The 17,347-nt window shown below is 40.8% G+C and overlaps 1 protein-coding gene across 1 annotated transcript in view; it reads right to left on the bottom strand.

Annotated features, from left to right (window-relative positions):
• Window positions 1-1,843: 1,843 nt before the first annotated feature.
• The window catches only part of Adarb2 (adenosine deaminase, RNA-specific, B2 (non-functional)), a 322,725-nt gene continuing 307,221 nt past the window's right edge, over window positions 1,844-17,347 (bottom strand). The window contains exons 9-10 of the mRNA XM_013513649.1: window positions 8,914-9,092; window positions 1,844-7,348 (exon numbers count right to left, since the gene is read on the bottom strand). Of these exons, the coding sequence (XP_013369103.1) occupies window positions 7,172-7,348; window positions 8,914-9,092 (356 nt within the window). The 3' untranslated portion in view covers window positions 1,844-7,171. The remainder of the gene's footprint in view (window positions 7,349-8,913; window positions 9,093-17,347) is intronic.

Here is a 17,347-nt window from a genome sequence, read left to right as displayed (position 1 = left end):
AATGTGTGTTTCTGTCATGAAGTTAAAGTAGACCAATGGAACCTGATTTAGTGGCTCCAAAGTGTACAAGGGTGTGATCAATTTTAGAGCTTAAAAAACTACTGCTGTGGCTATTTTGTCCTTCAGCCCTCATGCATACCTATCAAAATTTAAGTATCAGAGTAAATTCCAGTTACTTTCCCTGGGAACAGGGAAACCTTTTATTAAGACAATATATCATAAAATTCATGTTTCATGATTTAAAAAACATTCTCAATAAGAAAGAAAAATGCCACAAGAAATGAACTTACACTCCAGGGTAGGACAGGTAAGAATTTGCATGGCTGGAAGAATGATTTGGTATACAGAACCATTAAATTTAAAGAGGTTCTAAGAATCAGACCTCTCATTTCCAAGAATGATGGATATTTTTTCTGATAGGAGGTGGTCTTCTGTAAGTGACAGCAGATACTGATTATCAGTTTTGAAATCATTTCTGGGAAGCCACAAAGAGAATAGTGTGGATACCTTCTCCCCTTTGGCTAATAAATAATCCTTGCTAATAGATTCCTGTATTTTCAAAGCTTGATGATTTGGACGATAGCTTCTCTAGCATACCATAACTCAGATGCACTTGAGATTTGCGTTTAACCTTATTTACACTTTCAGATCTCCTTTACTTCCTACTAATCACCTTGGCTCTTTATTACTACTTCAAATAGGGGTGACTTACTATCTATCAGACTTTAAAAAAGAGAAATTGTTTACAACACTGATATTTAACCAAGAGGAAATGCTCGCCCATCTGAAGGTAGAAAACATATCAAAATCTTTCTGTGGTGTTTTAGATCTGTAGTTCTGCCTTTTGCCTGAGCTTTCGTGTACACCCTCGCTTGTGCTAAGCATTACTGTGGTTAATATGGGATAAGTACAGATTGAAAAAAATGGAAGAAATACCCTGTACTGAAGGGAATGTACAGTAGGATTTCAGACATTTTGATGGATGAGGGGAATACTTTCAAACAAGAAATCTGACCCATGATCACTCAAGTGAGAGCATACGAAACTTATTATCAGCACTTTTGTAATTTTGTCTATTCCTAGGGAGAAAAATGAAAATAGAAGTCCCTTTAGCTAGCAAACTTATGTCTCCTTCTGGACATACTTGTGTTCAAACTTATGTCCCCAAAAAAGAGCAAAATGTATTATTTGGGAAATGCTCAACTGAACTCTGGAATATTTAGGACATACAATGTTATATAGAACTGAGATTATAAGCATCTTTAAGTGATAGTTTTAGATTTTTCTTATACTCTAATATCCATCTGGCTTAGTGTTCTACAGGAAAATTATCACCCACACTTGCACTTCATGTTATAGAAAGCAAATTTGAGTGCAAAACTCAGTATGTTACATATTTATAATGCTTTACTTTCAAAGCTTTATAACGTTGTAACTTCACTGGTTCCCTCTGACAGTCCTGTGAAGTTGTAGAATGTCTTGTTTCCCACACTTGACAGGAAATGGAGGTGCAAAGTCATGCATAAAATGATTCATACAGTTAATGAGATGTTGGTTCAAGGCTAGAAGGTAAGTCTTTTCATTCCTAGTTCTATGGTATTTTAACTAGTTCATTTACATTAAATTTACAAGGGTAACATCTGGGCTACTAACTGTTGTTCTGACCCCTTTCATTAATTAACATAACTATTACAAAGAGAAAAATGTTTCAGAGTTGAATATGCCATTTCTCTGGAATGGGCAGGCCCCCCTTCACCTCTAATGAAACCCACACATTATAGGATTCCAGACATATGTAGAATTTTACTCAATCAAAAAGGCTCAACAATCCAGGAAAGAACAATTTTACTTGATATTTTTATTCACTTAACAGAAACATTCACTTATCAGATATCACTGAAGTGCAATTTACAGAAGAGGCAAATTAACATGTAAATTCATATTTTAAGGGTTTTTTTTTTTTTTACAAATATTACAAATGTACATCCATTGGTACAATATTGCCATTCAATCATGCTTTTTATGTACATACCTTCAATTAAGAATTACTATTTATTAAGTTCTTTTTGCTTAAAAATGCTGAAAATTGACTGGGCACTGCGGGGAAAGATTTTATTTTTACTTATGCATGTACTGCAGAGTGGTAGAAATCTAGTGCCTTGTGAAAAGAGGCAGTATAATCTAGCTAATTTTATATTTATTTTTAAAGGATATTTCATCTCTCCAACTTTGAATTCAAAATGATGAGTAGGGAAATAAGGTACTTCCTTCACCAGAGTTTGATACAGTGCACATTTCTCTGTAGGGATGATACCATTTGGTCTTAATTTCTAGAAACATGTCATCTGTGTTCCTTTTGTGTCAGATTGGATGGAAATATTTCAGGAGTCCAAAAAGACCATCATAAATCCCTGCAGTCAAAGTATCACAGAACACACAGGGGCATCCTCACCTTGAGCACCAATCTACTATATAGATCAGCTCAGGGCCAGATGCAGACCTGAGACTTGATTCCTCTCTGTTATACTAAGAAATCAAAACAGAAGTGGCAGAAGTTCAGGGATAGGGAGGAGCAGACAAAAGAAGGGCAAGAGAGAGGCAAGGGAGAGAAAAATGATGAGAAAGGAATAGAAAGGTAGAATTAGTGGATATACGAACAAAGAGTGGTGGCGACGGTCACCTCTTCAGAGCTGACTAGTAGGAGAAACCGTGTGGGAACAAACTCTGATTGCTTTCCATGGCTGTATCTCTGGTCGTCTACATAGATTGTCTCTTTGTTTCTGTTTCATCCCGGCATCCTTCACTTTTCTGATTTGAAATTCGTGAAAGAACTTTGGAGGTGCGCTTATGCCAGAGTACCCAGAAACAGCTGTGCTCTAACGTTCAACAATGAGTCAGGACCATGGACAACCACGTGTGTCCGCCTCTCCATCTTTGCGTCCTCCTCCACAGTGTCCTCTCTCCATCCGTTGCCATAATTATCCCTCACAGATATTATTTCTGCTCTTCCCATGCAGAAACTTCCTGCGGGACTTCGCGGATGGAGTGGATTTGTACAGCGAGGAGCTACTTCATGGACCTTTCCTGTAGTACAGAGCTTGTAATTCTCCACTCCAACTGTGAATTCTGTAGAAACTCAGAGTGATAGCTCTTCAAAATGTGCAGGACAGTAGATTTCCTAATCCTGGACTAGATTATGGACTCTGCAAGCTGTATTAGAGAACGGTGATGGAGAAACTAGGAAAGGTACATCAGGTTTTGCTGAGTGCTGAGTGAAAGACTTTTGCCCAAAAAAGTGGCTGTAGCTTTCAAATGGTAGTACATAAAAAGATAGACTTTTCTTCTAACATCCCTTTGGTCACTGTTAGAAAGTGATATTTATATTATTTTTGGCCAATTAGATTATTTCATTAGAATGGCTTTTTAAAAAACAAGTATCTAAGTCTCCCTAAATTAAAAATGCCTATTATATTTAACTTTCAATTGTCTTTTTAATTTTTTAAAACAAGATACTATAGACTCATCTTGAAGTTTATAATCTAAAAATAGGATTTCATCAAAATACTCTAACTATTCTACTCTGGGAATTGATATACTATGCATTTACTGCTTATGGCTCTCCAGATATGGTAAACACTACATCAAAAAAAGTTAACCTTATTGATAAGAACAGTGAAAAGGAAATTATATGAAAAAAATATGAACTATGTGTTTGTTTGAAAAGCAAACATTTCTGCTTGACATTTCTGAGAAACAAGACATCACAAAAGCAGTAGTGGTGTGAGAGATATATACAAGTTTAAAGAGAATCACAGAAATAAAAAAGGAAAAAACAGTTATAGACTCACAAATCCTATCGTTGGCAAAAACATAAGCCAAAGCAATCCTAAAGTGAACATTTTATATTACACATTGCTGTGAAACCTTGTGCTGGAGGTGGATGAGCAGAACCTGTATGGCCTCATGGCCTTTTTCCCTGGGCTCAGTCCTGCAAAAAGGCTCAGAAATGATCAGACACTGACTTTTTGACTAAGAACCAGGCAGGAAACCTTAACTTCCCCAGTAAGAAAGCAATGTGTGTTTTGAAGGCAGATAAGCATGGTTTTGATTTTATTTGGATTGTAGTCATGGAGCCAAATAGGTGTGAATATAGAATACAGAAAATTTGAGAGCAAACGAAGCAGAAAGAATTATGGAATTGGTAGTTCTGATGCACATCAGATGGATAGGGGAGGAAGGTAACTTAGGTGCCTAGGAATTCTTTGACTGTATATTTTGTTCATCTTCATTTTGTTTTGCTCAGTTATGGTTTATTCAGAGTGATTAGAAATTACACATCACCTATTTGTGTTTTGTTCTCATTACAAATCTCCATTGGGGATTTGCCTTTAAGACTAATTCAGCAGTCAAAAAAGGCAGGATGGACCTAGCCTAAAGTAGTGTTGAGATATTTTTCTTAACACTGAATGAGAATGAGATACTCAGGCTTCTATTACTGGCCCTTTTGTCTCAGGGTAATATGACTTGTCCCTTCTAGGTATAACAGACACTGCACCAGAATCCTGTAACTGGCCACTTCTAAGCTGGATCAGGTTTCCCCAGTCAGGTGCAGCATATACATGGCACCATCTGGTCATGGTGTGCAGTCTTAATTTGGCTTCCTGTTTGCTTCAGCGAATAAATGCAGAGTCCTTTCACTCTTGCTCTTAACTCCCCTCTAGTCCCTCCACTTCTTGAAGGCTCTTTCCCTAGCCCCTGGCTTTCTCACACTATCATACCCTTTCTCCATTTACTGCCTGGTCCCATTTCCCATTTCATCTCACATCTACTTGGACAGATATGTCCTTGGAAAAGCGCCAGTTTCCTAAACTTACTTTTAGCTTCATGGAAAACTCTTCTCTTGCTACAGTGCTCTGCAAAGTCTTCATCTCCTTCCAGAATATCTCCTTTTGAATCACTTACTAATTGATTCTCAATGCTAGTACTAAAGGTAAAATGGAGTCGGTGGGTAGCTTTCCTCACAAGCAGATATTTATGTTTTACTTAAGTCTGTTTGTATTTTCTTTTGAAGAGCTAATGCCTAGAAAAAGTGAATCATGGCCACATAGCTTCAATCCAGGGAGGTAGAGATGTTAATTACTGGGAAGGTAATTGCATTCCATGTCTCTTGAATCAGTCATATGAGTGGCTTTAACTGATTCCTTTTGTGAGATACCCTACCTGCCTCTTTTCATCATGGTTAAGATCCTGCTGCTGCTGCTAGTCTTATTCTACAAAGAACATTGTTTGGGGTACAATGATGTGAAGTATTCTCTAAGCAACACTCCAGTAATTTGAGGTTAAGGCCTTAGATTTTAACCAGAAACCAACTGTGCCCCTATACTTTTAAAGACTGGCTCTAAATATCTACTGGTTGAGTCAGTGTTTAAGCTGCAATCAGCTCTCATGGTTTTGTGGTTCTCTAAGGTTTCTATAGGAATCTAATCTAAACTGGTCCTTTGATCTTAGTTTTTACATTGAAGTAGGATTTCATGTTCTTCAGTTTCTATGAAAGCATATTATGAATCATCTATGTGCAAAACATGTTCATGTTTTTCAAAACTTTATCTTAAAAAGGTTGTCTACTACAGTGCCCATTTTCTTTTCTAGAAGGACTTGAGTGATAAATTTGACCACATATCAAATTCCAGGAAAAGTTTCTATTTTCATACTAGTATCTCTACTTCTTGTTTTCTTATATCAAATACCTACAACTCAGTTTGTTTCATTTTTGCCTCATTGTTATATCTGCCGTTTATACTAGACTATGTACAGCACGATGCAATGCTTACATTTCTGTGGGGTGGTATGATGGAATTCTAACTGGGGACCCTATAGACCGGAAATGACTACTTGTATGTTTGGTTATTTAACATAATGTACTTCATATAGGGATTTTTAGACACTTGTTAATTGGCATGATGAATGCTCAAAATGAATTCTAGTGATAAAACAAAAATAATTCAAGGAACATATGCTGACAGAAGGTATGTTAAAAGTGTACCTCTCCCTTGTGTGAATCTAGGACCTCTCCTGTCAGGAATAGTGCTGTGGACTAAATTTTAAATGTCCTGTGCCCAGCTGTGGACTTGGTTTGATGGCTGTTCTAAAGGTGGTAGAATCCCGCCTATTCCATTTTGTAAGTTAGTTCTTTTAGTTATGAAATATGGTGATTAGAACACCTAAAATGAAATCTCAAACCTAAAGATCATCTTGAATGTGGGTTTTTTGGGTGCTTGTTTTACAATAAAAATGTTGTCAAAGAGTCAGAATTTGGTGTAAGACTCAGTTCCCTTTTACTTGGTGGGGAGATTGTAGGTAGTGGCTAACCCTTATATAACTCAAACTTCACCATCTATCATTATCTACCAAAAGAAACAAAGTGTTGTGGTTGACTGAATAAGTATGTGTTGGTTTGCAACACTCACTTAGCAAGAAGTTTAGAAATGGTTTTCTTATATCATAGATTACAACTCCTTGGTGCCTTGGATAAGTATTCCTTTGTGTTGCAGGAATGGTTTTCATTTCTCTGGTCTTATTTTAGTTGTTCTTTAGTGTTGTGCATTTCAAATCCTCTTTGAAAGAAGATGGAATAAGACATCTAAATGAATAACGAAAATAATAGAGCATTCCTGTTGATTTCTTTGGGGGGAGCCCATGGCTTTTCTCTTTACTTGTGGCTTACCTTCAAATGTCTCATAAATTTGTGCTAGTGAGACCCAAACTTGTAAGTAGAGAGGTACATGGTAAGGGAGGGAAGCCAGAGGATGGTGCATGGGGCCAGTTTCTAACTGGCCACACTTCAGTACCCCTTGTCAAGGCTGCAACTCAGCTCCCCTCACCAGAATAGAAGCTTTTCCTTTGATACCACCAAGAACAGATGGAGCTAATACAATGGCACTTTTACCTCTAGGTATGGTGGACAATGTTCTAGGAACTAGAAGCCTAAGGAAAAGCAGTATGTCCTGAATTCAAATATAGTTACTCATTCAAACATGGAACTTGTGTGTTTCTGGAACACTGAAGGAAAATGAATGCTGAGAACCAATGGACACACCATGTTGCTCCACACACATGACTCCATCCTCTCCAGATGCTTCACTGTGGTCCAGTAGCAAAGGAGTCTAACAACTTAGAGAGTTAGTAGAAACTGATCTTGCTCTGGTGGTTTCCTTACCCAGGTGCCCAGGCCAGCTTTCTGAAAAGCCTTGAACAGCTGCTGTTTAACAGACTGGTAAGTGTGGGCCCCTAGCTTGGCCTCACAGTACATGGATGGTGTGTCTCCATGGATGGGTATCCTTGTGCTCAGCTGTGGACAGGAAGGAGAGAAAGAGAGGAAATTAACTGCCAGTAGAAATAGGAGCCTGTACCAGAGGCGTTTTACATACAGAACACCTACTCTTGGCTCAGTCTTTGCTTTTTCTTTAGAACAAAAGAGCAAAACTATAAGGAGCAACTGTAGTGATAACTACCAAGTTCTATCATGTGGTTCTCTGGAAAATTCAGTTATTAAGGGAATTTTGTGAGAGTTCTAATATGGCTGGATAGAGGAGGAGTCACACCTGAGAGACTCAGAAGCAATTTGACTTCATCGAAAGTGGGAAAGACTAATGAACTTAGGGCTGACTTTTCTTTAGTCATAGGAGGAGGATTAGGGGCTTGAAGTTGGTGGTGAGGGAAAGATGGTTGTAGGTATTACATAACATCATGACATGCTAGAAAGACAAAGAGTTTTGAGGTATTATTTTTAGTGGATCAACATGACAACAAAAACTGTGTATTTTCCACCAGGATTCTGAGTTGTAACAAGCAAAGTTTGGAGCCAAATATGGCTTCAGTTCCTGGTGTTTGGGTTGGGGGTCAGGAGGAAGGAAGGCAGGCCTGTGGTGGGCAACTCTGAAGGTAGGGTCTTCTGGGGAGATCTTCAGGCTGCAGAAAAGAAGAGCCTTTTTTTGTTTAACAATGAAATCAAAACTTCCTTGACCTGGTAAAGATTGTAGAAGAAGGGAGACATGGGAAAGGACCCAGAGCAGGCAGGATGGAGGCTGTAGATGCCTGGACACAGACTGATGTCCATGTGCCATGGCTGTGGCAGAGGCAGAAGCTTAGAGCTATATGTGCAACTTTCAGTGTCCTCTAACTGACAGAAATGTTTAAACCTTAATAACACTGTTACGCCTATTGGGAGACATTGCCTGGTTTAAATATGTATAGAAAAATGAACACAACATTTTTTATTTGTTGGCTTTTTCCTCCAGTTATTTGTTCTGTTTTTGTTTATTTGTTTACAGTCTTCTATGCTTTTGAAACTCAGGAACATGCAACTCAACCTAAACCCCTGAAATGTAATTACTATTCCTATTTATGGAAGAGAAAGTAGGTTTCAAACCATTGTTGTCAGGGAAATGGGTCAGTTTCAGGAGCAAGGGGGGATTGTAACCCCGACATTCATTACTTGTAAAATTTGGGCAAATAACATACTTTTTCTGAGCCTTAATGTCTTTATAGCGAAACTGGGAATAATACTGATCTTAAAAATTTTGTGTGTACCTTTCTAATGACCCCAGGCAGATTGTTTCTACTGTTGGGTAAAGCAGTTGGCATGCTGTGTGGCTTGATTTCTTAGAGCCACACTTCCTGAACTCTAATGTTGCTGGTCTGGGGACCCTGCACTTGGGTAGCATTGTCTTAAACTTACAGGTGAAACGCTATTGGGCTGGGCAGTTGGGAGAGTACAATGGGAACTGGATTTTGCAACCTGCCACAGTACCCTCATTTCAAACAAAATGATGGCCCACATCCATGAGCTTGGTCAGGACTTGATCTGAATCCAGCTGTAGCCAGTTTTTCCCCAGAAAGACAGGTGCCACCTACCCTACCATACAGCTGTGCCCACCGGGCAGAGAACACGTGCTTGCAGAGCCTGGATGAGCCCCCGCAGCTCCTCTTCCCAGTTGTGGCATTAATAATCTCCAGATCTGCATTGCCCATGACCCAGTTCACACTGAAGGGGGGAGACTTTCCTGGCTGCCGCACCTCGGCATTACTCACCCCTGTCAAGAGAGAAACAGGAAGCAGCCAAGCGTTAATGTTCTCGGCCCCAGACAGGGCTCCCACGAGAGCGGGTAATGGGAAAGAAGCCTGCGCTGGCACGGCTCTGACACATGCATGTACACATCGTCCTGCTTTTTCTCTTTAAAGCGTGGTTAGCTCCTGCTGAGGTCATCATTTTACTCATAGGAATAGAGGCTGAAAATCTAGCCTGACCCTGGTGACAGCCTACTGCCTAAAGCCATTACTGTACTTGTTTTTAACCTTCTCATTTAAAGGATTTTGTGGGGTATCTTGTAACAATAATTTTGGCCCAATTTTTTGCTCTACTATATTTGTTGAGTAAATGAATAGACAAACAGAGCCAGGTAAGAACAATCCAAGAATGTGGGCACCACATTGTCACCAACTGCATGCCCAGCTTGGTTCAAGGCAAATAACAAGGGTGGGATATAGTACCAGACAGACCCTTAGGATTATAATCTACTTTATGAAAGAAAAAGAAAAGCTAGTATAAGTGAAAGGGATATTTATGTTAGACAATTAATCAAGTAATCTTATGTAGAAACAGTACTGGCTACAAAATTTTCAAAGTTCGTGGCAAATATTAAAATGTGAAGCCTCTTATTTGGAAGTTATTAATAATTTGAAGATGACAACAGAGCCTTAAACCAAACCTGGGTCTTCCTAAACACAAGGTGTTGTGTGACTGAATGGGTCCCATGGCCCTGAAGTTCATTCTTCCCAGAGAACATCTAGATTTTCAGGGAAGTCTTTCTTGTCAGATTGCATGTTCTTACTTTTAATTGGGGATGCCCAGTCCCTGCAACTGTTGCTCCCTCATATAGCAGAGCAGAGAGAGAAGGTGGAGTGTTTCCACTCTGCGTGGCATCTGATTTGCAGCGTGTGGGCTGCCCTTGCTCTCTAGCTTCTAACTTTAATCCCAGCCTCAGCTCCTTCTCAGTCACCTTTCCCTCTCCTCCTTCTGCTGAGAACTTTCTGGAGATGCCAGGCTAAGATGCCTGGTGACATGCAGTGAATACCTGCCAAGACTCTGTCCTGTGAAACCATCCTGAAGATTCAACATGTGCAAGATTCCGGTGCTGATTACCTTCTCAGTGTGTTGTCTGTCTTCTTCCCTTCTTGAAGGTTATATTTGCCAACCTGTGAGTTCTGGGGAATGAGCGACAGCCTGGAGTCATGGTGCTCTAGCTAACCCCAGGCAGATTGTTTCTACTGTCTGGACTCCCTCATGAGGACTCCGTGCATGATAGAGATGCCCTCCAAAGTTCTAGGGAACATGCAGAAGGACAAGCCTCTGCTCAGAGTGCCATGCTCCACCACAAGTGGAAGCAGGCAAGGAATTCAGCCTCGCATTTGTTCACTTCAGTGATATTACGGGACATTCAATTTACAACCCAGAAACTCTCTAAATACCCACCCTCATCTTTGACTCCTGCACCCCTCACGGCTCCTGTCGTGTCTGTTGCATGATGCTTTCCTCAAACCCAGCCCAGCTGAACCTCTCTTGCCTCTAATCCAGTGCCACCTTTTATGGGTTAGCTCTGCCCTTCCAAAGCCCTGCCTGCCTCCTGTTGCTCCTTCTTGTCCTTCTCCTTTCTAGCCATGGATCTTCCTTAGGCCTGAGCCACGCATTGTGCAAAAGATTGGAGCTTGCAGAGAAACACTGGAGCTTTTGGCACTTGCCCTGCATTTTGGCCCCTCAGGGGTCACAGTGAGGTGTCATTGATGGCTGGTGCAGAAGTCTAAGGATGGAGACGATTTTCAGGAGCAAAGCCCTGGCTGGATAAGCAGCACAGTGAGAGCTCTGGGGCTGCAGCAGACTCTGTGAGAGTGCTGTCCCCATGTGCAGTGGAAATATGATCCCATCCTGGAGGCAGCCTTCTTTTAAATTTAGAGGAAAACATTCAACTCTGAGTTGAGAAGTCTCAGACCCTACAATGCTCCCAGCTTTACCTCTGAAAATGGGTTCTTGAATAGAACAAAGATCCACCTTCTGAGCCTACTGTGGTCTGAGTTTGCTGTCTTTCACCTACACATCCTGGCTCTCAGACTGAAACTCATCTGTCACTTCTTCTGATCACAGATGAGCAAACGTTGGATGTAAAGGTTGATTCCGTTCATGTCAGTTCTTTTCCGTAGAGGGGATTCATAGCTGCCCATCCCCAAGAGCTGAGCAGGAGGTACAATCTGGCCCATTGGTAGCCATGGGCTGCACTACTGGGTAGGGGATGTCTTGTCAGGAAGAGGCAGCTGCTTAGGTCAGGGATGACTGGGTACAAAGAGAGGTAACTGCTGCTCCAGATCTTCATGTAGCAGGCTCAGCAGTGAAAACCTCCTCCTCCCCTCATCCTGCTCCCCTTTCGCTCATCCTTTTCCATGCCTTTCTAGTCTTTACAGTGATCAGGGCAGACAACCGAAGCATTGGGGACTTTCCAAAAGCAGGGACTTTCCCAGAGTGCTGCACTGTGAACCTGGAGGAAAGCTGTGGAGTGCTTGATGTCCAGGCAGGGACTGTTTGTTCCCCTTGGGCTGTCCCACGTCCTGCTCTCTTCCTATCACCTTTGCTGAGGAAAGTGTTTCCACTTTGCTGCTGGCTCTTAGCACATAGGCACCCGCCCTAGAGATGGCTTGGCTGCAGCCTGACTGGGCTCTGGTCCCAAGCACCTTGGCTGTCAGCTTTGCCCAGGCCCAGAGAGTGCTGGAATGGACCCACGAGGATGCGCCTCTCAACCTGCATGCCCTCTGCTCTACCCACGTGAGATGCAGTGAAGGGTGGAGCAAGGGTGGTGCAGCCGAGGGCATGTTGGCGTGGGCCTGTGGCATTCAACTTATCCTGCAAACAAGACTGGTGACTCAGGAATTTGGAGATTTAAGCACCAGCCCATCTTTGTTCTGCGACCTCAGCACACGCATTCTGTCTCTTCCTTTGCTGAGAGTGGTAACTTTGCTTCACAAGGTGATGTAAAGTTTAAACAAAACAGATAAGAACACTTTTAAAGCATCAAGAGTTATGGCTATTTTTTACTTCCATCTGAAGGAAGATTTAAAGGTCAACTATAGTCTATATGCTATCTAAGTCACACAGATCAAAAATGTTTCAGTTACGTTACAGAAAATATTTCCAATTCAGTTATAAATCACCCAGTTATTCCAAAAATGGAGTAATTAACCAACAAAGTCAGGATTCTTTTTACATAAAAGACATTTTTTTTCGTTTATATATTTGTTCAACATACACACTCACTACCTCTATTGGAAACATTACTGTATGCCTATATCTTGAGCCTGTATTTTAAAGATCATCTTTCTTCTGTCATTTGTTTGAAAATACACACACACACACACATGCACACACACATGGATAAGCACAGGAAAAGCACATACACACATGCACACAAGTCTTCCCAAAACCATCTGGAAGAACAGCAATCCTTCTCTAGTTCCCCATTTATATAAAAATATAAATATACCCGAAAAAATAGCATTTGTACTGTTTACTAAATATTCATGCCAGTAGTACAGTTTTTGATGCCAGTAGTACAATCATTGTAGTTAATGATTGACACTGATTATACCCAAGGAGATACAGCCACTGTGCTCCATCAGTCTATTTAGGTCCGATATTCAAATTTACCAATGTACTATGACAGTCTAGCACTGTTTTCCCTTGCTGTAGGACAAACTGCATGGACAGATAGTCATGAGGTAGTAGCTTAATCCCTGGTGGAGAGGGGAACATTAGTTTTCTTTTCGCTTCTTCTTTTTTTGGTCAGTACTCACTGGGGTTTGAACCCAGGGATTTTACACTGAGCTATGTTCCAAGCCCCTTTTTAAATTTTGTTATTTTAAGAAAGGGTCCCACTAAGTTGCTAAATTGCCTAGGCTGGGCTTGAACTTGTGATTCTCCTGCCTCAGCCTCCCAGAGTGCTAGGATTATAGGTACATATCACCACATCAGCTAGAAATGTCAGTTTTATCACTCAAATCTTGATGAGCACCAGGCCGGCTACTTTTTTCTATGAGAATGCTGAGGTCTCTGGGTATAGGTGTCGAAGCTCTGAGAGTGGCTTTCTTTATGTACCTCTCATAAAAGTATCTCTTGCTAACCTATGCCACTTGTACGTGCTTTCCCATTTTCCTGCATTTCGGGGTGGTTCTCTCCATTTTGCCTTCTTTCTGTACCACATACCGATATCCAGTTCCTCAGACTGAACTGGTCTTCTGGAGACATTAACATGATGAATTCGTTGGCTTCCATCTTCCCCTTTTCTGACTTTATTTTCTCCTGGGGGAGATGCTGGTTTCTAAGGAAACTTCTTCACATACAGGAAAGATCTCACCCCCTAGGTATTGATTTCATAATTTTAGAGCAAATTTCCAGGCACTATTGTTGGCATTTCTTCTACAAACACACCAATAACTTTCTATGGGGCTTTTCCAAAAACTCATTGATTCATTCACTCACACCATATTTATTAAGCCCTTCTCAAGCCACAGAGCACTGTGCTCTTGAAAATGAGCTTTTGGGCTCGAATTGCTTAACTCAGTACTAAGTTTTAGATGGTGATGAATAACTTGAAGGCACATTTGCTCATTTCTAAATATGAAACTCTGGTTTGTGTTTAATTTTTTTCCTTTTTGACTTGGAGCTGTGAAGATGAAAGAGGGGCATATAGTATTTGGGTCATTTTTCCTGATGGGACATCAAATGATTGAAGATAAAAATCAAGTCACAAGGATGTAATAAATGACACCCACAGGTATATCCTAATATATGCTCAATGTGTGCTTTATGTTTCCCAAGATACTACATTAGTACTTATCCAGTAATCTAGCTTACTCTGCAAATATAACCTCCTGTTCCCATTTCACAGCATTAAGTACCTTCTGGGCATTATTCAGAAATCTTCCTCCAGTGAAAGATGTCGAGAGACCAGAACCTGCTGGTTGGCTTTGGGTCCTAACACTAGGTAAGACCTTAGGAGAGGGTTTTCATGGTCTGAAAATGGAAAACATGAGCATTGTGCTCCAATGAGAAAAGAATGTCCTTGTGACAAATGAACCCTCAGTGGCCCAGCACTGTGAACAAATGATGCTAGTTTAAGTTCATGGGCCCCAGCAGCACGTAGACATGTGCTGCTGTGTCCTGTGTCATGTGTCACATTGATGTCACATGTTTCACACTGATGGACTCCCGTCTCTCACTCTGCAGACCACCCTAACCAAAGGTTTTGTGCACTTGCTCCTTAACAATCAGAAATGAAATAAGTAAAAAAATTTGAACTTCAAGAAACTTTGTCTTTAATGATTTTCATCTTAAATGAATTTTCATCTTAAATGAATTGTTTTGTAGTACAAGAACAGTGTTGCATGGTTTAATGTGGTTTGCCTAGGTAGAAAAACAACACTTTAAGAATGTAGCACTGCATTGTTTCTGTGTCTACTGTAACAAATTGCTAAAGTCTTGGTAGCTTAAGGAAAAAAAGAGACGCACCTTCATACAGTTTGTAGGGATTTGAAGTCTGAAATCAAGGTGTATTAATCAGCTCTTTATTGCTAGGACAAAATATATAACACCCACAACTTAAATGAGGAAAAGTTTTAGTTCCTGGTTTCAGAGGTTTTAGAGGACGGTTGGCTGGCTCCACCCTCATGGCAGAAGGGCATAGTGGAGGAAAGCTGACCATTTCAAACAGCCAGGAAGCAGAGCACGGGAAGAGCTAGCGGGGAAGTGACTAGAGGCCACACACCGTCCCCAAGGATGCTCGCATGAACCACCGAGACACACAAAAGTGTGCTTTACGAATCTGGGCATCTTTCAAGCCAACCAAGTTGACACACAGGAGTAACCATCACAGTGGGTGTCAGCAGGGCGACCTCCGTCTGGAGACTTTTGAGGGAACCTCCCCTTGACTTTTCCAGTTTCTGGCAGAGACAATAACTCCTTGGCTTATGGCCACATCACTCCAATGTCTGTTCCCACCTTCACATGGCATTTTCTGTGTGTCCAATCTCCCTATGCCTTCTTCTTGTAAGGACAGATGTGACTGCATGTGAGATCATCTCGTATCGTATGAACCTTCATTTAATCACCCTGCAAGGACTCTTCAAAACATAGTCATTTACAGGTTCAGGGATTGGGAGTTGGTGTCTTTGGGAATGGTTATTCAGCCAAGTACAAGTGCTACCATTGAATTTTGGAAGCTGGTCTATGATGAAAGGTAAACTCTTGCTGAGGGAATAATTTCACCCTCTGGGCACTGATTCGTGGCAGGACTAACCAGCTGGTGATCTCACACTGCTTCTGGCTGCATCTATTTTCCTCCATCTCAGCCTCAGCGAGACCCCTGTCAGGATGGGCCCAGCCTGGTACCCTGGCATAGCTGCTTGGAGGAAGGTTCTCCCTCAAGCTTGTGGCCATACAGAATGATGGAAGGGTGCATAGAACAGCATCTGAGAGAGGTCTCCCTCAATCAGTCTCCAGTCCAGTAGGATCTAGGATTTGGAGACTTATACAGAAATTCTAAGAAATGGTTAGGGAAAAGCAGGGGTCCCTGAAATATTATGTATCTTGGTGATGCTCTAGGACCATTTTTTCTTCAGTAATTATGTCCAGTCTTACAAGTAACCCCTTCCCTACCACAGTTTCTCTATCAGAGCAGTCCCTAGTGAAAACAGTGCTAACAGAAGTTCAACTTGTGACCTAATGCACAGATGTGTGGAAATTTATTCATTTGTAAATATATTACACAATGTGTGGGTTATCTCTTATGGTTTTTGATGGAGGTATTTTACTTGGAACTAGATCTAATTTCAGATAAGCTGATCTCTACCTGCCCTTGACACAGATACTCTACTAGACTGATCAATAGAGATCAGCTTGGGGTTTTGGGATCGGCTACTTCAATGCACACAGCTGTTAACAGAGTGGGCTGCAGGAGTAGACCAAGGTCAAGAATCACGTTTATGACTTACTAGCAGTGTGACCCCAAAGTTAGTTACTTGCTACTGCTCCTTCTCCTCCTGCCACAAGTGCTTCGATTATTACTACTGTCACTGTGGCCACTGCTTTTGCTCCTCTCATTATTTAAAAGAATAGAGAGCAAATCCACAATTTACCCATGAAAGTGAGTTTTATTGTGGTTCACATAGCTGTATAAAGACTTTTAAAAAAGGCATTGTATAAGTGATTAATTATAGTATGTTTTTAAATAGCCAGTGAGCCTACTATATTCAAAATGCAATTCACTTTCCCAAAATTAAACTTATACAAGATATTTCAGGAATGTAATTTTCACATAAAGTGAAGTAAGTCTATAACATGGGGTAGCATTACATTTAATTTTGCGAAATGAATGGAGTAGCATGCTTCAGGCATGCACAGAATCTTAAAGTTGCAGGAATAGAAGGGACTTCTTGAATTTTATATACTGCTGATATACTGCCAGGTACCTTGTGTGGTGTTCTTTCTCTCTCTCTCTCCTAGTGGAAGCAAAATTAATAAGTTTAACGTGAATTTATGGATATGGGGTAATAACTATTAAGGCTGTATGTCATTTTATTCATTATTATTAACATGAACATGAACATTATCATAATTGCTAGACATTTTATAACTACTGTCTTGTCTTTTTTTTTTTTTTTTTTTTGAGACAGGGTCTTGCTATGTAGTTTAGGCTGGCCTTAAACTTAGACTTGAAATGATCCTCCTGCCTCAGCCTTCCAAGTGCTTGGATTATAGGTGTGTGCTACCATGCCCAGCTGTCTTAATAGAGCATATTCAGTGGAAAATATATAAAATGTACTGTGGAGTTGGGAGATAGTGTGTTAGGATTGAGGGTGGACAATTTGTCTTTCTGTGGTGCAAATGTCCTAGCAAGTTTTCTGGGTGTTTGGAAAACCAGTTCATTACAGCTTCCCTGCTTGCTGACCTTCATTTGACTAGCTGATACGGTGGTGGCTGAATGGTCTAAATCATGTGTTTGAAGGACGCATGCCACAAGCCACATGATGGCTGCACTGTCCATAAATGTGTGTGAGAGTTTAAACAGTCATTGGTTTTATGAAACATTTACTTTAGCCTATCAGATTTGCATAACTTCATTTAAAAAATATTGTGGTCATTTCTCTGAGTCACTTCATTTCTCTCAGGAAGCCAGAAGAGGGCTGTCCTTGGGCACATATAATCCTATCAAATCTTTCAGTTTGGTGCAGAGCAGTAGATGAGTCCTTT

The sequence above is a fragment of the Chinchilla lanigera genome, unplaced genomic scaffold (assembly GCF_000276665.1).
Source record: "Chinchilla lanigera isolate Chin_1 unplaced genomic scaffold, ChiLan1.0 scaffold00020, whole genome shotgun sequence".
Taxonomy (NCBI): domain Eukaryota; kingdom Metazoa; phylum Chordata; class Mammalia; order Rodentia; family Chinchillidae; genus Chinchilla; species Chinchilla lanigera.
This window is presented reverse-complemented; position numbering and strand designations above follow the sequence as displayed.